This window comes from Somniosus microcephalus, chromosome 3, assembly GCF_052327205.1.
Source record: "Somniosus microcephalus isolate GS21.2 chromosome 3, FLI_Smic_1.0, whole genome shotgun sequence".
Classification (NCBI taxonomy): domain Eukaryota; kingdom Metazoa; phylum Chordata; class Chondrichthyes; order Squaliformes; family Somniosidae; genus Somniosus; species Somniosus microcephalus.
Genome location: NC_140989.1, coordinates 51,478,322 through 51,500,410, shown reverse-complemented (window position 1 = coordinate 51,500,410; position 22,089 = coordinate 51,478,322). Strand labels below are relative to the sequence as shown.

Below are 22,089 nucleotides of genomic sequence, written 5' to 3'. Positions count from 1 at the left end.
CATCCTCATCCTTAGTGCAATCATTCCAACTAACAACACACAAGGAGGCCACTTGGCTTTGGCACCCCACTCCATCAGAGTCTCCCTCTAAAGATCTAACCCATTCATTCCTTACACTCATTCCATCACTCTCACTCAACCTTCTCTTTCTCTCCTTGCAGGAAAAGAGAGCCCACAATAAGTGGCAGAGAACTGGCGGTGGCCATCCATCATTTGCAAACCTTACAACAGCAGAAGAGGCTGCTTTAGAAATATCTGGAGTCTCTGAGCAGCTGGAGGTGGGAGACGGTGGGAGACGGAGAGAGGGGGACATCTCAGCAACCTGGTGACAGAATTACATATACAGCTACATGGCATACATCAGTCACTCATATGGGACCATTGAATGGTCATCATGTGCATAATGGTATCTGTACCCATTCTTCATATGACATATCCAACTCATCTCTTTACTCGCCCACAGGTCCATCAAGAGCACCCCCTCCACTGTCCAGGAGGAAGAGCAAGACGACTCCTCAGAGGAGCCTCCAGCCTCTGAGGGCGCACCGTCACCAGACATAATCACACCCAGCAACAGCGCAAAAACGCACACCTCAGTGGATCCCTCGCGAGATAGAGTAGTGTTGTCACCTGGTATCTCACAACTCGCAACCGAGCAAGAGCAGATGATGGAGACAGGGACGGCAGTGGAGACTCCTCACCAGAGGGCACAGGATGCTCCCAGCTCTGCTCAGCTGCATGCAGATGCTGCGCCTCGGGGGCCACCCAGAAAGAGGGCAATCCTGGAAGTGCAGGAGGCTCGGACAGGTTTTGCGAGCGCGATGTCTGCAAATGTTCAGAGAATGGAGGAGTCCATCTCCAAAATGAGCACCACCGTGTAGCAGATAATGTCAACTGTAGGCTCTTCCATGGAAAAGATGGCCACCTGCATGGAGCAGCTAATGTGCCACTCACATGAGCACATGCTATCTATGGAGAATAGATGGCAGAGGCTCATAGATCTCCTCTCTAGGAGGGATGTCAGCATGGACGTGGGTCCACATGGCCCACTGATATGTAGCACGGTGCTCTCCAGTTCCTTGCTAGCAGGGAAGTGTGGATGGCCCATGAGACGGATGATGGTGAGAGGGGACATGAAAGTGGGGGCTCCTCTCAAAGCACTTACACGTCTCCCCCGTTGCCACCTCCTCAGTCAGAGCCCCAGATGCCTCCTCGGATAGTGATGGCCAAGTCTTCCCCGCAGAGTCGCAGGTGGAACAGACTTTGGCGGGGCCATCACAGGCTCCAAAACCCAGAGGACGTCTGCCAAAAGTGTCGTAAGCAGTCGTAGCAGGGAAGTGAGCAGGCTACCTCGACCGCTGCTGAAGCCACAGGGGTAGCACCTCGTAGGAGCATGCAGAAGAGAAAGATGACACACAAGTACATTCATTTGGGTGTTTTATTCGATGTTTATGTAAAGTTTCCGTTAACGGCTGTCAAATATAAAAATCTTTATTTTCACCACTTTCTGCTCTTGGACAGATTTGTGTGCATCTTTGGAAGTGGCTTAGTGAGTTGCAGTGAATGGTGAGACATAACAGTACCTCAGGAAATGGTGGTGAGTGTGAAATGAATGGCTTGGCCATTGTAGGGATGCTTTATGGTGTTGGTGTGGGGTGGTGCCAACCTGGCACATCATGTGGCAGCCACATGGGTGTACAGTGTAAAGTTAACTAAATCTGTCCATGATGAGGCCATCCCTGGATACCCTGTGTTGGGGTATCACCTCCGGCGTGGTGCAGCCCTGTGCTGATGCCCTCTGTCCTGTGCAGCATCAGGTGGTTGAGGAGAAGTTTGGTAGCGGTGCTGCTGGTGTTGGGGCTCATCATGGTCAGATTCTGAGGACTGAGGTGAGACAGTATTAACGGCACCCATGCTGATGAAATAGATGGCAATGAAGTAGAGAAGAGAGAAGCAATCTGTCAATGGTTGGAGAGGTTCTTCCAATGAGGTGACACTGGATGGAGACTTTGCTGGAAAGACTTGCAACCTGCAGAAAGCTAAATCTGTGCTGGGAATGCAGTCAGCAACAGCTTCTGCCTGAGGGAAGCTGTCAGGTTGGAGCTTTTTTAGTACATTTCATGCTATCAACTAATCAGCTGGAGCAATGGCCACTGAACTCCCACCTCAGATTGACAGACGTGCTTCCCGAGCTACGTGTTTCCCGTGGACATCCAGGTAAATTTGAAAAGTAGGGTTAAAAAGGTGCTTAAGGGTCTGACAAGTACCTCTTAATGATTTGAATTAGGTCGCCTGTCTCTGCTGTTTGGGTCGCTGCCGCGCTGGCAGACACGCCCGAGGGAAAGGCACGTGGCGGCGGGATGACGGCAGGTTCCCGACCCGCTCCGACTAATTTTAAATTTCCCACCCGACCTGCCTCCAATCGCGCATATTTTCAAAATTTGTCTGGGACAAAGGAAATTTAAACATGTAACTCGTAAACTCCGATAGAGCTAGCACTCAAACAGATGTTCAAGCAAAACTCGCAGGGTGCTGTATTTGAACGGAATGCCTTGGCTCCTTCCTTGGATACTTGCTGCAGACATAACATTTGTTCTGAGGCTATTGCTTATCAAAACAAGCTGGGCCATTTTCTGTAAGTGAACTTAGTTTTTTTTTAACCCCATTATGTATCTTGACAGAAATATACATATGGACAAAGATGCTTTATTTTGTCATGGGAATAAAATAAAGAAAATATCTTCCTTTAGACAGTTTTTAAAAAACAGATTATTTCACAAGTGATGGTGAAATAAGGTGTTCTTTCATGTTGCTGAAAAATTGTTGAACTATTCTGCAGTGCTGGTTATAGACAGCATTTAAAAAGCAGGCATGAATGGAACTGTCATGGAGTGCTAAGAAATAATAGATACCTGGTCTGTTCTGAATTAGTTGATCTCACTCAGGGCAAAATATAGAATGCTACAACCAGCATTTGTGCCCATCTGCATGAAAGTGGAAAAATCAATCAACAGTTACCATTGCAGCTTATTGTCCAGTAACCCATAATGGAAAATATATATATGTGGATGTCTGATGATGTTTGGCTGTAATGATATTTTGCAGTTGAACAGCCTACTGGTATGCACCACCTAGGTTAACACATACCTTCTAGACTCACGCAGAAAGATTGGCTTCTTGGGCAAGGTACCAGAAGGGCTGCTGCCACATGTGGACTATACCTTCCTCTTCCCCCTCTCCCAGCCACCGTCTCCCTACAACAACAACAACAATATGTGTGTATGTGTATATATATATATAATATATATATATAGCACCTTTAACATAGTAAAACATCCCAAGGCGCTTCACAGGAGCGTTATAAAACAAAATTTGACACTGAGCCACATAAGATGAAATTAGGGCAGATGATCAAAAGCTTGGTTAAAGAGGTAAGTTTTAAGGAGCATCTTAAAGGAGGAAAGAGAGGTAGAGAAGCAGAGCGGTTTAGGGAGGGAATTCCAGAGCTTAGGGCCTTGGCAGTGGAAGGGGCGGCCACCAATGGTGGAGCGATTAAAATCAGGGATGCTCAAGAGGCCAGAATTAGAGGAGCGCAGATATCTCGGAGGGTTGTGGGGCTGAAGGAGATTACAGAGATAGGGAGGGACAAGGCCATGGAGGGATTTGAAAACAAGGATGAGAATTTTAAAATCGAGGCATTGCTTAACCGGGAGCCAATGTATGTCAGTGAGCACAGGGATGATGGGTGAACGCGACTTGGTGCGGGTTAGGACATGGGCAGCAGAGTTTTGGATGACCTCAAGTTTATGTAGGGTAGAATACGGGAGGCCGGCCAGGAGTGCGTTGGAATAGTCAAGTCTAGTGGTAACAAAGGCATGGATGAGGGTTTCAGCAGCAGATGAGCTGAAGCAAGGGCGGAGACGGGCGATGTTACGGAGGTGGAAATAGACGGTCTTAGTATTGGTGTGGATAAGTGGTCGGATGCTCATTTCAGGGTCAAATATGACACTAAGGTTGCGAACCCACACAACCGCGAACCCACACAACATAGAAACATAGAAGATAGGAGCAGGAGTAGGCCATTCGGCCCTTCGAGCCTGCTCCACCATTCAACGAGATCATGGCTGATCATCCAAACCCTAGCACCCAGTCCCTACACCGACAGCCATTCCACCCAAGCCCTATCCCCGTAACCCCACGCATTTAATCCCCCCTAACACTAAGGGTCAATTTTTATCATGGCCAATCAACCTAACCCGCACATCTTTGGACTGTGGGAGGAAACCGGAGCACCCGGAGAAAACCCACGCAAACACGGGGAGAATGTGCAAACTCCACACAGACAGTCACCCGAGGCCGGATTTGAACCCGGGTCCCTGGCGCTGTGAGGCAACAGTGCTAACCACTATGCCACCGTGCTGCCCAACCACTCCCACACACACACACACACAGCATGAGTCACTGTCTTCAGGGAAAGAGGGAAATATACTTGTGTGAATGATTTTACTGCATAAGGACTAAGGAACAGTCATTTCTGTAAATTAGACAGCAAGTCCGTGTATAATTTCCAAGGTGAACTCACTGCACTCATTCCTTTTTCTTCTTCAGAGTGACAATTTACTCAGCTACCTCACAGTGGAGGAAACACTGACTTACACAGCCTTACTAACACTTCGTGGACATTCTAATATCATCAAAAAAAAGGTACGCTTTGTTTTTTGAATCAGGGTTATCCCAAAAACTCACTATTTTTGAAAGGCTATTGTCAGTGGCAACATACGGAGTTATAGATACTATTAGTGTAATACTTTTGTCATATTGCCACTGCTTTACAGAGGTCTTTTGCTAGCAGAATAAATAATTAATTTCAATGTTCTCAACCCAGTTCCTACTAGGCATGCATCCACAGCACAAAACTGGTAATTCTTTTGACCTAAATGGAGATCTCAGTAAAAGAAGTCACAAGCATAACTGTTGTGGGAAATGGAAATGTTACACTGGTGTAGAAGAGGGTCCCGTTTCAAGATTAGAGTTATATACATTGTTGGAGCACAGCAGAGAGAGCTTTACTCCGCATCTAATTGGTGCTACTCCTGACCTGAGAGTGCTTGAAATGGACTCTGCAAGTGCAAATAAAGTACACTTGGCTTTTACACACACATTCTCTGACAGTCTCCAGGAACTGCTGTAGATTTTAGTTCTTAATTGATTTGTTGAAGAATTATATTAATATAGAGAGAAGATTTAGGTACCATTCTTTGCTGTAGTATCACTTCGCTTGGGCATAAGACTGCATGTTTCAGTGCTATGCTTTTAAAATGTGATTTACCTGGTAAAGGCATTGCAAGGCTATGGTTGACTATAGGGTTGAAACACAATGAAAAATGCATTAATAGATCTTGTATGCCGGTGTCTGTAGGTGAAGTCTGTCATGTTAGAGCTCAGCCTGAGTCATGTAGCCAATCACGTGATTGGAGGCCGTGTTTTTCGGGGGATTTCTGGTGGTGAAAGACGTCGGGTCTCTATAGCAGCACAGCTTCTCCAAGATCCCAGTAAGACCGTGTTTTAATATAATTTTAATCCACTTTTGCTTTAATGTGATGCTTTAAAGAATACCTGGGAATGATTAAAAAAGTAGTAATTTAATTGAGGGTTTTGAATTCAAATATAATGGGAGGAAAGCTGGATTTTAGTCTGAGCCCACAATAATTGGTCACAGCTTTGAAACTGAATTTACTTCTATATTTAAAATATTTGATTATTTGACTAGTCTTTTCCTTTTCTTTGCATTCATTTAGCAGTTATAATTCTGAACCAGCAACTAAAGAGTATGTTATCTGAAGTTATTGTATCATTTACAAGTGATTTTTTTTTTTTAACGCTACAGTTTTACCTTTCAAACGGTTGTGCTACGTTGACAAGAAACTTCTAACCTTTTTTTGGAATGCTATTTTTTTAAATTGAGAAATCTTGGTGAAGGACCAAAGCTCATTCTTGCAATATTATCAGTGAAGACACTGTTGGGCATTACTGTGATATTCTATGTACAGTATATATTACACTTCAATAAATTTCAGTTTTTTTAAAATCAGAAGTCATTTTGCTCGATGAACCAACCACAGGCCTGGACAGTATGACGTCCAACCAGATTATTGTCTTGCTTTCTGAACTAGCTCACAAAAATCGAATCGTCATCGTAACAATTCATCAACCTAGATCAGAACTTTTCAAGGTGAGCATGCTGTCAATGATTAAGGTTTGCCAAATTAAGGGGATCGAGGAATGAGTGTGATCTCACTACAAGTTTACAGTTTATTTGCTTAGGTAGGGCAGTGCATTTGTACTCTGAAATATTGGGGGAAATAGTCTATGTGTGCTATTTGTAGCAAAATCCTAAACTTGCAGTTTAGAAAGAACAATTTTGTTGCAAGTAGCACCTAAAGAAAATCTCTTCCAACTGTCTCAGAGTTGTATGATCTGATGCTGGACTAAATGCATGTTTACCTGCTTGGAGTGCTGATTCTAACATATCACAGGGATAAAACTACTATTTTTTTACAAAAAAAAGATACTCCCATATAATAAGTCAAAATTTAAGAAATTTGATACAGATTATTCATCCACCATTTGGAGTCAAATGCTGTAAATGAAGTTTTTCATTATTTTAATTATGACAAATACCTCATGCAGTTAGCAGACCAATTGGTAATTATTAAAACAACATCAGTAACCTTTATTGTATGATGCTCAATGGATATGTAAGCTCTGAAATATACATGGCATCTATGTATAAGAAGCTCCTTATATTTACAGGACATAATGGTGTCTTAGACATAGGACTTTATAGTAATAATTAAATAAAATATATTATCTGATTTGCAATACCTGCAGAAAGCAAAATCCACAAGTACAAATTCCAGGGAATGTAGCAGGTAAAATGACCACTGGCTGTTCAAATAAATACAGTATATATATTACATTCCCATTGACTGGCTGATTATCAGAAAGACACAACTTAGCTGCTTCTTACTTGGCATCAGTACTTTTAAAAATGGTTTTCAATTTGATCTTACCAAGTCCTAACCGACTTTCTAAATACCAGTGCGGATGGAATGCTAAAAACTATCTTAAGCATACCAAAATAGACATATTTTCATGAGAAATAAAAAGGAGAAAACACAAATGACAGAAGTCTGAAATATAAGTAGAAAATGTTGGCAATGCACAGCTGCTCAGTTGGGATCTGAAAGAGAAAGATGGGTTAATGCTGTGGATGAGACACTATCAGAGAGCATTCCTGCATTATGCAATCTATTATAAAGGATGCAATAACTGGGCACTTAAAAACTAATAGTAAGATTGGGCAGAGTCAACATGGCTTTATGAAAGGGAAATCCTGTTTGACAAACCTATTGGAGTTCTTTGAGGATGTAACTAGTGGAGTAGACAAATGTGTATCTGGATTTTCAGAAGGCCTTGGATAGGGCCCCACACAAGAGGTTGGTGAACAAAATTAGGGCACATGGAATTGGGGGTAGTATACTCGCATGGATTGAGAATTGGTTAACAGACAGAAAAGAAAGAGTAGGGATAAATGGGTCTTTTTCAGGATGGCAGGCAGTGACTAGTGGGGTACTGCAAGGATCGGTGCTTGGGCCCCAGCTATTCACAATCTATATCAATGATTTGGATAAGGGGACTAAATGTAACATTTCCAAATTTGCTGATGATACAAAGCTAGGTGGCAATGTCAGTTGCGAAGAGGATGTGAAGCGGCTTCAAAGGGATCTCGACAGGCTCAGTGAGTGGGCGAGAACATGGCAGATGGAATATAATGTGGATAAACATGAGGTTATCCACTTTGGTAGAAAAAACAGAAAGGCAGAGTATTTCCTAAATGGTAAAAGATTGGGGAATGCAGATGCTCAAAGAGACCTGGGTGTCCTTGTACATGAGTCACTGAAAGTGAATGTGCAGGTGCAGCAAGCCATTAGGAAGGCAAATGGTATGCTGGCCTTCATTACAAGAGGATTTGAGTACAGGAGTAAAGAAGTCTTACTCCAATTATATAGGGCCTTGGTGAGACCACACCTGGAGTACTGTGTACAATTTTGGTCTCCTTACCTAAGGAAGGATATACTTGCCATAGAGGGAGTGCAACGAAGGTTCACAAGATTGATTCCTGGGATGGCAGGACTGTCGTATGAGAAGAGATTGAGTAAACTAGGCCTGTATTCTCTTGAATTCAGAAGAATGAGAGGGGATCTCATTGAAGCATACAAAATTATTACAGGGCTTGATAGGGTGGATGCTGGGAGAATGTTTCCCTTGGCTGGGGAGTCTAGAATCAGGGGCCACAGCCTCAAGATAAAGGATAGGCCATTCAGGACTGAGATAAGAAATTTCTTCACACACGGTGGTGAATCTTTGGAATTCCCTACCCTAGAGGGCTGTGGAGGCTCAGTCATTGGTTATATTCAAAACAGAAGTTGATAGATTTCTGACTAGTAAAGGCATCAAGGGATATGGCGATAGGGCCGGTGAATGGAGTTGAGGCAGAAGATCAGCCATGATCTCATTGAATGGCGGGGCAGGCTCGAAGAGCCAAATGGCCTACTCCCGCTCCTATTTCTTATGTTCTTGTGTTCTTATTTACTGTATTTATCCCTATTTCAGGGGAGTCTGTTTTTCAATGGTACATGTACACTACTGCTTAATTTATTGTTTCGCACATTTCTCAAGTTGTTTGACAGAATTGGCATAATGACCCGTGGAGAGTTGGTGTTTTGTGGTGGAACTGCAGAAATGGTAGAATTTTTCAGCAGTTGTGGTTACCAGTGTCCGGAATACTGCAACCCGTTTGATTTATATGGTAAGTAATCTTTCTTGTATGTGAGCCATGAACACTGTAAATCGGAAATCAAAAACTCAACATGCTGGGAATGCACAGCAGGTTTAGCAGCTTCTAAAAGAGAAAGATAATGGCCCAGAAATTCGGGTCGGGTGCAAGCCTCCGACCTGCACTTACCTTGCGCGCTGGCCGTTGTGCTGTGGGCCCGCATGGGAGTCCGATCCTGGGCCTGCTCCAACTGCCGGCGCGCAGTGCTTGCGTATCCCGGGGCGCAGTTAGTTCGAAGCATCCCCTGGGATCACGTGGGCCATGGAGAGCCAATGGTAGCAGGGAATCTGTATTCATAGATTTGACAGGAAGACCTGTCAAATCTATGAATACAATTTAGCCCCAAAACATCACTAAAACTTCAAGTAATTTTTTTTTTTAATCACATTTTTAAAATAACTATAAATTACATAAAATAACTTTTAAACAATAATTACAATTTTTGAAAAAATTAATTACAGTTTCTAACAGGGCTAAAAATAAACTTACCTTTCTTTAAAGTATTTAAAAATAATAAACCTGTGAAAAAAATGTTTTAATTGAACTTAATTCATCACTTACCTTGTTAAAAGCAGGCCTTGCCACTGCTTTTTACAAGCGTAGCTCCTGGAGACTTACCCTCCCGGAGAAACCTGCAAAAAAACCGGAAGTTCCAGGCGTACGCGCTGCCTCTCCGGCGCATGCGTTTGACCTGTGAACCCCTTCCTTTAAGGGAACGGAAGTTCCGGTTTCCCGCGCATGCACAGTGCACGCACAAAACCGGCACTTTCGTTGGGCCTACGCGTGAATACCCAGCGCGTACTCACCCGTGGGGACCCGAAGTTCTGGCCCGCACAAACTTCCAACCCTCCTTAGATACGGGGGTGGTGCCTCCTTAGATACGGGGGTGGTGATAGAGGACTGGAGAATTGCAAATGTTACACCCTCGTTCAAAAAAGGGTGTAGGGATAAACCCAGCAACTACAGGCCAGTCAGTTTAACCTCGGTAGTGGGGAAGCTTTTAGAAACGATAATCCGGAACAGAATTAACAGTCACTTGGACAAGTGTGGATTAATTAAGGAAAGCCAGCACGGATTTGTTAAAGGCAAATCGTGTTTAACTAACTTGATTGAGTTTTGTGATGAGGTGATAAAGAGGGTTGATAAGGGCAATGAGGTTGATGTGATGTACATGGACTTCCAAAAGGCGTTTGATAAAGTGCCACATAATAGGCTTGCCAGCAAAGTTGAAGCCCATGGAATAAAAGGGACAGTGGCAGCATGGATACAAAAGTGACAGGAAACAGAGAGTAGTGGTGAACGGTTGTTTTTTGGACTGGAGGAAGATATACAGTGGTGTTCCCCAGGGGTCGGTACTAGGACCACTACTTTTCTTGATTTATATTAATGACTTGGACTTGGGTGTACAGGGCACAATTTCAAAATGTGCAGATGACACAAAACTTGGAAGTATAGTGAACAGTAAGGAGGATAGTGATAGACTTCAAGTGGACATAGACAGGCTGGTGAAATGGGCGGACACGTGGCAGATGAAATTTATCGCAGAAAAGTGCGAAGTGATAAATTTTGGTAGGAAGAATGAGGAGAGGCAATATAAACTAAAGGGTATGATTCTAAAGGGGGTGCATGAACAGAGAGACCTGGGGGTATGTGTGCACAAATCGTTGAAGGTGGCAGGGCAGGTTGAGAAAGCGGTTAAAAAGCATACGAGATCCTGGGCTTCATAAATAGAGGCATAGAGTACAAAAGCAAAGAAGTTATGATGAACCTTTATAAAATATTGGTTCAGCCTCAACTGGGCACTGTACTTTAGGAAGGCTGTGAAGGCCTTGGAGAAAAGATTTACAAGAATGGTTCCAGGGATGAGGGACTTCAGTTACATGGATAGACTGGAGAAGCTGGGGTTGTTCTCCTTACAGCAGAGAAGGTTGAGTGGAGATTTGATAGAGGTGTTCAAAATCATGAGGGGTCTAGACAGAGCAGATAGAGAGAAACTATTCTCATTGGCGGAAAGGTCAAAAACCAGAAGACACAAATTTAAGGTGATTGGCAGAAGAACCAAAGGCGACATGAGAAAAAACTTTTTTACGCAGCGAGTGGTTAGGATCTGGAACGCACTGCCTGAGAGGGTGGTGGAGGCAGATTCAATTACGGCTTTCAAAAGGGAATTGGATAAGTACCTGAAGGAAAGAAATTTGCAGGGGAGTGGGACTAGTTGAAGTGCTCTTGCAGAGAGCCAGCCAAATGGCCTCCTTCTGTGCTGTAACCATTCTATGATTCTATGATAACATTTTGGCTCTGGCTGTAATAATGAAGAGTTATACCAGAAATATAGATCTTTCTCTTTCAGCTACTGATTCACCTTTTTGCTTTTGCAGAATTTTCTGTTCTGATTTGTATAGTCTTTTAGATATTCAAAAAGCATTAAAAATCTGTTCAAAACTTACTAACAACAACAACCTGGTTTTATATAGCACCTTTAATAAAGAAAACCATTCCAAGATGCTTCATAGAGATGTAATCAAACAAAAATGGACATTGAGACAAAGAAGGAGATATTAGGATGGGTGATTAAAAGATAGGTCAAAGAGGTAGGTTTTAAGGAGGGCCTTAAAAAAGGTGTGGGAGGTGGAGAGACAGATGGGTTTAGGGAGGGAATTCCAGAGCGTGGGGCCTATCCAGCTGAAGGCACAGCCGTCAATGGTGGGGCAAAGGTGCGGTGGGAAGCAGAAAAGGACATGGTCAGAGGAATATAGTTCGGGGTGGGGAGGGGGTTGTAGGGCTGGGGGAGGTTATAGAGATAGGAAGGGATAAGGCCATGAAGAGATTTAAACATGATGATGATGATTTTGAATTGGAGGTGGACCTGGAACCAATATAGGTTAGGGAGAACAGGGCTGATGGGTGAATGGAACTTGGTGTGCAATTGGATATGGGCAGCAGAGTTTTGGATGAGCTGGAATTTACAGGGGTGGAGGATGGGAGGCCAGCCAGGAGCACATTGGAATAGTCAAGTCTGGAGGTGACATGGCCAGGGATGAGTGTTTCAGCAGCAGATGGGCTGAAGCAGGGATAGAGGTGGGTGATGTTACAGAGGTAGAAGTACACGGGCTTTATAATGGAGAGTATGTGAGGTTGTAAGCTCAGCTTGTGGTCGAATAGGACGCTGAAATTGCAAAGAGTCTGGTTCAACCTGAGACAATAGCCATGGAGGGGGATAGAATTGGTGGTGAGAGTACAGAGTTCAAACATGCCTTCAGCCTTTTGCTTGCCCTGGTTTGCTATCTGATATGCACCTTTGGAGGATCTTTGGGGTGTTTCACTACTTTAAAAGCACTATATAAGTGTAAGATGTTCCCACCCCCCTCCCTATTTAGTTATTTTTCCCTTCACTTTTTAGGCATCCTATGCTATACACAGATACTTGTTCAAGAGAATCAGCGGTCTTATACTAATGCTGTTCTTGGTGACTTTTGTCTTTTCATTGACTTTTCTTGCGTTTTCCTTATGGGTGGGCAATTGGGGCAAGATGGGTAGAATAAAAACAAAAAGGGATTAGCCCAGGAAGGCAGGACTTTCTGTGAAACTGTTGGTAGTCTAAGGATTAAACTAGCTCGGTAGTATCTGCTTTTGATTTGACATATTTACTTGATTAAAACCAGGAGCAGATCTCCAATACTGCTCACACTCCCAGCGTTGAGGAAAGCGATCACCTTGATTACCACTAGCAGAGCAGTCCCTGTGGTGGAGGTTGGCTGCAAGGCTCCTTGAAACAGATGTCACAGCTCCATAATTGCTTCTGCTGAACATTGAACAGTGTGTAAGCAGAGCAAGGAAAGCAATCCCTGGAGCTTGCAATTGAACAGTGCAGTGACAAGGAATCCCTTTGCCACATGCCAAAATCAGGCTTGCCTTTAGTGCCAATTTGAAATGGGTCAGGTTAGTGTACTGTATGTGTGGAATGTCACAGGTCCCCAATTAATAGCTATTTTACATTGGATTTAAATGTATCATGAAACTTTTAAATTTAAATGTATAATGACACTATTCACTATTCCAGAATCATTCTGGAATGCAAAGATAAACCCCGGCTCCTATTCTCTACTGCTAACCGTCTTAAACCCCTCTCCCCTGTCTCCTCCACCCTCACTTCCGATAACGAATGTGAGGAGCTCATGGGCTTCTTTGTCTCTAAGGTTGAGACCATCCGTTCAGCTGCCTCTGCCACTTCCCTTCCTTCCCCAAGCCCACCGGGCCAAACTTCCTCTAAGGTTCCCCCCTGCCCTAGCCCTGAACTCACATCTTTCTCCAGTTTCTCTCCGATCTCCCCTCATGACCCCTCTGCGCTCACCTTGTCTATGAGACCCACCTCCTGCTCCTTTGACCCTATTCCCACCAAACTGACCACCCAAATTCCTTTTCTGGCTCCCATGTTAGCTGATATTGTTAACGGTTCTCTCCCCTCAGGTACTGTCCCCCTCTCTCTCAAATCTGCCGTCGTCACCCCTCTCCTCAAAAAAACAAACCTTCATCCCTCTGTCCTTGCAAACTACCGCCCCATCTCCAACCTCCCTTTCCTCTCAAGTCCTTGAGCGTGTTGTTGCCTCCCAAATCCGTGCCCAACTTTCCCGCAATTCCATGTTTGAATCCCTCCAATCAGGTTTCCACCACAGTGCCGAAACAGCTCTCATCAAATTCACAAATGACATCCTTTGTGACTGTGACAAAGGTAAACTATCCCTCCTCGTCCTTCTTGACTTGTCTGCAGCCTTTGACACGGTTGACCACTCCATCCTTCTCCAACGCCTCTCCACCGTCGTCCAGCTGGGTGGGACTGCACTCGCCTGGTTCCATTCTTATCTATCTAATCGTAACCAGAGAATCACCTGCAACGGCTTCTCTTCCCACTCCCGCATCGTTACCTCTGGTGTCCCCCAAGGACCTATCCTTGGCCCCTTCCTATTTTTCATCTACATGTTGCCCCTTGGCAACATCATCCAAAAACAAAGCGATAGTTTCCACATGTACGCTGACGACACCCAGCTCTACCTCACTACCTCTTCTCTCGAGCCCTCCACGGTGTCTAAATTGTCAGACTGCTTGTCCGACATACAGTTCTGGATGAGCAAAAATTTTCTCCAATTAAATATTGGGAAAACCAAAGCCATTGTTTTCGGTCCCCGCCACAAACTCCATTCCCTAGCCACTGACTCCATCCCTCTCCCTAACATCTGTCTGAGGCTGAACCACACTGTTCGCAACCTTGGTGTCCTATTTGACCCTGAAATGAGCTTCCGACCACGTCGCAGCATAACAAAGACCGCCTACTTCCACCTCCGTAACATCACCCATCTCCGCCCTTGCCTCAGCTCATCCGCTGCTGAAACCCTCATCCATGCCTTTGTTACCTCTAGACTTAACTCGCACCAAGTCCCGTTCGCCTATCACCCCTGTGCTCACTGACCTACATTGGCTTCCGGTTAAGCAGCTCCTCAATTTCAAAATTCTCATCCTTGTTTTCAAATACCTCCATGGCCTCGCCCCTTCCTATCTCTGTAATTACCTTCAGCCCCACAAACCACCCCCCCCCCCCCCCCCCCCCCGAGATATCTGCGCTCCTCTAATCCTGGCCTCTTGCGGATCCCTGATTATAATCGCTCAACCTTTGGTGGCTGTGCCTTCTGTTGCCTAGGCCCTAAGCTCTGGAATTCCCTGCCTAAACCTGTCCGCCTCGCTACCTCTCTTTCCTCCTTTTAAGGCGCTCCTTAAAACCTGCCTCTTTAACCAAGCTTTTGGTCACCTGCCCTAATTTATCCTTTATGTGGATCGGTGTCAAATTTTTTGTCTTAAAATACTCCTATGCAGCGCCTTGGGACGTTTTACTACGATAAAGGTGCTATATAAATACAAGTTGTTGTTGTTGACACATTCAGGAATATCATACAAAGTGCAGAATGGGCAGAAAATGAGCAAGTTAATAAACTTGTGATTTTTGCCACCCTTGCATAAACAATTCTTGCTGGTTTACGCACTTTCAATGACCATAATGTTCAAGCTTTAGTTCCAGTCCCATGTTTAAAATTGATTTCCATATGGGCGGATATACCATATACAGGTTTAACATCAATTCGTTTGATATAAATTGAACACACCAGAAAAAAACATTTGCACATCTGTTAATTTGTTCCTGTTAAAATTTTACAGTGGATCTGACTTCCGTTGACACAAGAAGCAGGGAGAGAGAAATTGAGACTTACAGCAGAGTCCAAGAAATTTCATTCTCATATCGAAATTCAAATATATTTAACAATGTACTGGAGAATATTAAAGCAGCAAAGCAAACAAAACGATCGTCATCCATTCCTTTCAAGAGCACAGCTTCTCCAAACACAGCCATCAAACTCTGGATACTGATCAGGTAAACCTATTACAACAACTTGCATTCATATATTGTATATTACAACATACAGTATATTGCGTACATGATTTATTTTAAAATGGATTAGATATCAAGATAGTACAGATTTAGAGTTTTCACTAGTGAGAGATTAAGTTTGCTAAACATTTTTGCAGTCCATGTCCCAAGACTGTCATTAAGCCCTTTTGCTGTCCCAAGCTAGTGCACGGTAAAATGTGGTCTTTACTGCATTTTATTTTTTTGTCATGTGGAAGTTGGAGTCAGTAGTCTCTAACAATAATAGTTTCCACATGGTGCAAGTACAGGGAGTCTATTGGGCTTCTAATGTTTTAAGTTTAGCAATGCATATTGGTGTTTAGTGTCTAGTGTGAATTTTGACTTTTGATGAATGGAAACACACTTTATTATACTGATAAAACATGGGTAAAGATTAACAGTTTCTTTATTATTAGTCCAGGCATCTGGATTACTAGTCCAGTACCATAACCACTACACTACCATTCCATAATGTAGAATTGTACCTGTGCATGCTGTTGTTTTTTTACAGATTAAAAAGGTTCTACTTTATTATATCAAAAAATAACACACATCTTACTGAAAAAATGACAAATACTTAGAATTTTGTAATGTTACCTTCCAATGGATGGTGGGAGGTGACTTTGTGTATTAACTACCTATGTGATAAGTTGGGGGAATATTCAAGATCAGAAGAAAGGCAAAAGTCTGGGGTGAAATCAATCCATGCCACTCATGCTCAGCTCCTACTGGTAAATTATATTCTATTTCTGCCCTATTTGCCCTGCTGTATTCTTCCCATGGCAGGTGCTGTATCTGGGTAAGAGGAGAGATGCAGAGGTGCTTCACCATTGCTGCTGTGTTGTAGGTTACTCGTAGATGCATCAGGACAGCTTGACTCTCCAGTTCTTCCCTCCCTGTGAGGAAATGGTAGTCTGTTCTTCATTTTGATGCTTCCCCATGGTGGCATGACTCGAACTAGGAATTCACCCTGAAGGCAATTATTAGTACAAACCTGCTCCATGGTGGAGTGCCACCATCGACTTAGGATAAAGCTAATTTAAAAAATGGAAGGTGGAGAACAAATACAGTATCTTTAACAAAATATAAGTTTGAAGTTTATTATATACAAGGTATTATTTCTTTGTGAAAATAATTTTTTGCATTCTTTAGTATATTTTGCTGACTTGTAAATAAAAGGACCAATTGCTTCTCATTTTTCAATGCAGGCGAATTGCAAGGAATTTATCAAGAAACAAGACTGGGATTATTATGCGACTCTCCCAAAATCTTCTCTATGGTCTGTTTGTAGTGTTCTTCTTGATGAAGCTGAATAGCGATCCATCAAAGGGTGCAGTGCAAGACCGAATTGGGATCATCTACCAAAGCATAGGTACCTCACCCTATACTGGGATGCTGAATGCTGTCGCTTTATGTACGTCACTAATCATGTTTTGGTTTATAGCTTTGTAAGTAGTTCATTTAGTTTGACTGAACAGGTGGCATGTTAAAAAATTGTGCCTTCAAAAGAGTAACGGAAAGATCAGAAGGTTCAACTTCAGTTGTTTGTAGCATTTTCAGTACCTCAGAACAAAGATCAGTTTATAGCCAGTTTATATTGTACAGAACCTCTTCAAATAGAAATGGCTCTTTGTGACTATGTTGACTCCTGGCGGTCTAAAATCTGTCCCACTTACATTAAGGGATAGATTGCAAAGTTCTGGCAGCTGTACAGAAACTGCTCATGTGCAAGCTTTTTTTAATAATCTGGTGTATTTTCATTGCTAAAAACTCTGTAATTTAGTATTTACAAGTCTGAACTATTGTTTCTTTTAATAAAACTGGTACCTCAATAATATTTATCTTTTTTGTAAAACTTAAGATCCTTCATTACGGGCAATTGGCGACCAGGAAAGTACGGATGGTCTGTATCAGAAATGGCTAATGTTAATAGCCTACATCATCCATATCCTTCCCTTCAGCATCGTCAGTGTGGCTATTTACAGCTTCTTTGTCTACTGGTAAGAATTGTTTCACCTATCACAGGAGCATTTTGGGGATGAATGTGCTGTGCCAGTGCGGAACAATGACTTGAAGTAAAAATCTATGGTTTTACTTGGGTAAGGTGATTGAATAAATATTAGTTTAATACTCTAATATTGATATTATTACTTTGCACTCTTTTTAAATATACAATGTACTATTATTTTCCCAAATTGTTTTGTGCACTTCAAAAAGAATGCACATTTAAGAAGGGATATAAAGCAAGCGGTCATACAAAATGGCATCATAATTACAATAACAGGAGTCTTGGATTTGAATGTGATATTTTCCCCCGCTGCTTTCTCCGCACAAAAGAATAGTTAATAGATTAGCCTTTACAATGGCAAGGCAGTTGGGTGAAGGATCTACTGCGAAACTCCAAAATTAAAATACATTTACTTAAACCTATAGTCTCTCATAGAAATGAATGAAGATGGAATTAGCCTGGACCATTGGCCCGAAGCAAGTCATATTGCTGCCTGGGAGTAGTCTGAGGTGTAGGGTACTACAAAAAAAAAAGCAGAAAAATTAAAATTAAGCTTAAAACATTGTAAATAAACAAAATAATTAAATTATGGGTAATCGTGAATTATGGGGTAAGATCACCTCTCGTTGCTGTGTGTTAGTGGAGTCATAGATGTTCTCTGATTGCTTTTGTAATTTTGCTAGAAATCTAAAGCACCGGTTTACACTTTCACTAAAATAGTGATCAGAGGAAATCTCCCTACTGTGTTTAACACATAATGGGGGTAATTTTGACTTTGGACGATTGTGTGAAATGGCCGATATTGAATCAGCCGCCATTGAAGTCAATGGAAATGGCAATCTGAAGAGATGTATAATGGGCAGCTGATTCGATAGCGGCCGTTTTACACTATCGCCCAAATTAAAAATTACCCTCAATGGCTTGAGGAAATTCTCTCCTCAATGTTTTAATTGTTTTTAGCAAATGTGTAACAATACTTAGAAATTGTCTTGGTGTGAACTCATAATTTACCTTACTTAGAATACTAGGGTAGAGTTTCCGCTTTGGGCACAATTGGCGATTCGGGTGCAAATTGTGCCAAAAATTGCACTGGTTTTGAAAAGTGTTTTTTTTTTCTCGAGTATCTGCTCAAATTTATTTGCATATCATCAAATGCAAAATCTGCCACGAACCAGGGCAATCGGGCAGAGTTTTAAAATGTAATTAAAAAAAAAAAATTGCTTTAAGAAATATTCCTTCATATATTTGAATGGTAACTTGGTGCAGTTTGATTAACACAGCTGAAAATGGGTTTATCATAAAAAATAAGCATTTTTAATCAGTGTTAATCCACCACCTGTGAGTAACCTGATTTTAAATTACTGAAGATGATTTTTTTAAATACAGAACCATTTGCTAGTTATACTGGGGTACTGTAGTCAGTTTCTTAGTAATTAAAAAAAATTAGATTCACATACTTTTAAAACATGCCTATTAGTGTCCTTGCACCCAAAAGAACCAGCTTTATATTTAGAGCCTCCTCAAAGGCCTGCAAACGAGCACAGTTAGCGGAAACTCCCAATGGTGATTAATTCATCCTGGGGGGTGTAACCAGTTTTGTGGCCATGGCTGGGTTCTAGCGCAATGTTTTTGAAACCAACGCAAAAGATTGCAGACACTCGATTTGCGCTGGCTGTAATTTGTGCTTGATATTCCTTGATCTTTTGCACTGGTTTCACTGAGTTTGGGCGAATTGCACCGTAAAATCCAGCATAACCGAGCGGAAACTCCAGGCCCAAGTGTTTAGTTTTGGTTACCAATTCACAAAAAAAAATATATATACTTGCATTACAAAGGGTGCAGAAAACAGAAGGCGGAACACAAGTGTAAAGGAGATGAAAGATGAGGAAAGACAAGGGGCTGGATTTTCCCGGGTCCCACTCGCATTTAACTCCACAGCATTCGTGCGACATCAGGGGCGGTTTCCCCCGCCCGGAGGTCAGGCTGATTGACAGGCTGGCTTCCAGTTGTTCAGAGAAGGAGGCCCCAGCAACAGGTATGTGCTGGGCCTAGGATGACTGGGTAGGTCCCAAGCCCAGGGGGGCGGGGGTGTCCGATCCCTGGGGCCGAGTCACGCTCCCAGGGGGTGGGGTTCCAGGCCTTGAGGGGGGGGGGGGGTCTGATCCCAGAGGGGGTCTGAACCCTGACCCCGGGGAGGGCTAGACTGATGATGGGGGAGCTCGGGGGGCCGGGAGGAAGCATCCCCGCTCCTCCTGGCCCACAAGCATTGCTCCCCGAGGCTGAGGCCGCCCCGTTGCAGGCACCGGGAATCCCAAGCCCCAGGTTCCTGGCCACCTGCAGTTAAACCTGCAAAGCAGGTTAAAATAGAGGCGTCGGGCCTCATTATAATATGTAAATTGCCAACCCGCCTCTTGGCAATGGGTTGTCAGCCTGCCCTCCCCTCACCCCCCAGCAGGTTGGGGTTCACATTTTTTTCAACTTTCACTCTCCTCCCCCCCCCCCCCCCCAAAGTCTCCAACCCACCTGCATTTACCTCAGAAAATTCCGGCCACAGAAGCTTAAGTTTTATCAGTCTTGAGAGAAGTTGGTTAAGCTGGAATCGTATCGCAGTATATGAAATAATAAATGGCTTGGCTAAGGTAAACGCAACTTATTACTTCAAAGTATGCCAAGAACAGAGGACATGCATGAAAATTAGTGAAAAGTAAATTTTGAACAGGTGTCAGGAAAAACAACTTCACTCAAACAGCGATAAATGTTTGAAATAATTTACCACTCAAGAAGATAGAGGCAAAAACATTTGGCTTATTCTAAATACATTTGTGCTATAGGGATGAGCTTTGATTTGCAGAATGACCTATCTCATCCCTGACTTTTCCTATTTTTCTTAATTTCCTACACAGATATTGCAGGTTATTATGTACAGTAAACTATTTATAGGGATTATGATGATTTTACCTCTGCAAATGTTACCAATAGAGAGGAGGAATGTTGCTCTTAATTTATTTTAATTATTTGGCTTTGTTTTTCAGGACTTTGGGAATGTTTCCATTGTGGGAGCGGTTTGGCTGTTTCTTTGCTGTACTCATAGTGCCGCATCTAGTTGGTGAACTTCTGACGCTGGTCTTACTTGGTATTATTCAGAATCCAAATATAGCAAACAGTGCTGTGGCTTTAATTAATGTAGCAGGAATTCTAGTCGGATCAGGTTTCTTAAGGTGAGAAGTTTTGAAATGCAATATATGACTCCTGTAGCATTACTTACAATAAATTGGAGGATATGCTGTTACATAATGATTGGCGCTTTAAACCATATAACACTCAATATAGGATTCTGCTTTTAAGGGGAAGCTGTGTGTGGCCTGTCCTTTATTGTCACAAAGTCTAGTTGTTATAACAATTAGTGGTTCATTACTCAGGGACACATTAGAGCCGAATTTAATGGCCTCTGCCCGGTAGGAATGGGGCGGTAGCAGGCCGAAAATGTCAGTGCACCACCACTTACAATATTGTCACCATAATTTTTTAGGGCATTCAGGAGGGCAGCGCTTGCATCTGCCTGTTTTGGGCATACTGTCAAGATGCAAATTGCATTAGGTTGTAGGACCCAATGCAATTTTGAGATACCAATGGACATTGAGTGGACTAACCAGCAATCCTTAAAGGGACTGACATTTTGCTAAAAGTTGTTTTCATTCAAGTTTCTGACACTTTCTTGTGAGCTCTGCCTATAATGTACCTAATGAGCTAAAGTTAAGTAAGTTAACACAGTACTTTATTTACTGGTGGGAAGAGAAAGCTGTATTTCAGCAAGCTGTTAAACAAGCTGCTGTAAGACTGTATGATTTAATATTGGCTTGCTTTGATTTCATGATTTTAGGAGTGCGGAAGAAATGCCCGAACCATTCCGGTGGCTGAGTTATCTCACATTTCAGAAATATGGAGTAGAGGTCCTGATGGTTAATGAATTTTATGGTTTAAATTTCACATGTGGCAATGGTGAGTGTTTAATTTGAGGAGTTGTAATGAAATAAATTGAGATTAATTTTGCACTTTATTTATGTTAGTTTAATTGCTTGAACATTCAAGATTACTCACTTAGATTTTAGATTCAAGGTCAATATTATGATAAGTAGGGCCATTAGTTTCACAATTGTTGCACGTCCATAAAGGGCATATTTCACAAAGTTTTGAACAATCTTAATAAAAAGATAACAGCTAGCTGTGGCTTGTATTAACTGTATGCCTTAATAGACAGGTGCACAGCTTACTTAAAAAAACTCAGTTAAATACTAAGAGGCAAACATGTTAAATAGCATGTTTAGAGATTAGTTTAAGAAATTGCCAAGTTTCTTGCTACTATCATCTAAAGTTGGAGATTTGGTAGTTTTAAAATTAATTATTTAAATTGGTATTAACATAGAACGCTATATTCTCACCAGATGCATAAAAATTATTTGTATTTAAGTAGAAACAAAACTACTGTTCCAATGAAGTTCAATACAAGCTCCAAGACTTGAGAAACTTCAGGTCATAGCTTTATAGCAAGAGCTGCTGGTGATGTGGTGTGTCAGTGTCCAAAAATCTATCACATTGCCAATAATCATGGGGGATTTTAATCTACATATAGACTGGAAAAATCAGATGGGCAAAGGTAGCCTAGATGAGTTCATAGAATTTTTTCGGGATAGTTTCTTAGATCAGCACGTTCTGGAGCAAACCAGAAAG

The 22,089-nt window shown here is 42.4% G+C and overlaps 1 protein-coding gene across 1 annotated transcript in view; it reads left to right on the top strand.

Annotated features, from left to right (window-relative positions):
• abcg5 (ATP-binding cassette, sub-family G (WHITE), member 5) overlaps positions 1–22,089 on the top strand; it is a 49,955-nt gene that overhangs the window by 21,392 nt on the left and 6,474 nt on the right. Inside the window, exons 4-12 of the mRNA XM_085980385.1 lie at positions 4,609–4,704; positions 5,420–5,552; positions 6,093–6,232; positions 8,743–8,872; positions 15,104–15,317; positions 16,562–16,767; positions 17,215–17,353; positions 20,394–20,579; positions 21,242–21,360. Of these exons, the coding sequence (XP_085836511.1) occupies positions 4,609–4,704; positions 5,420–5,552; positions 6,093–6,232; positions 8,743–8,872; positions 15,104–15,317; positions 16,562–16,767; positions 17,215–17,353; positions 20,394–20,579; positions 21,242–21,360 (1,363 nt within the window). The remainder of the gene's footprint in view (positions 1–4,608; positions 4,705–5,419; positions 5,553–6,092; positions 6,233–8,742; positions 8,873–15,103; positions 15,318–16,561; positions 16,768–17,214; positions 17,354–20,393; positions 20,580–21,241; positions 21,361–22,089) is intronic.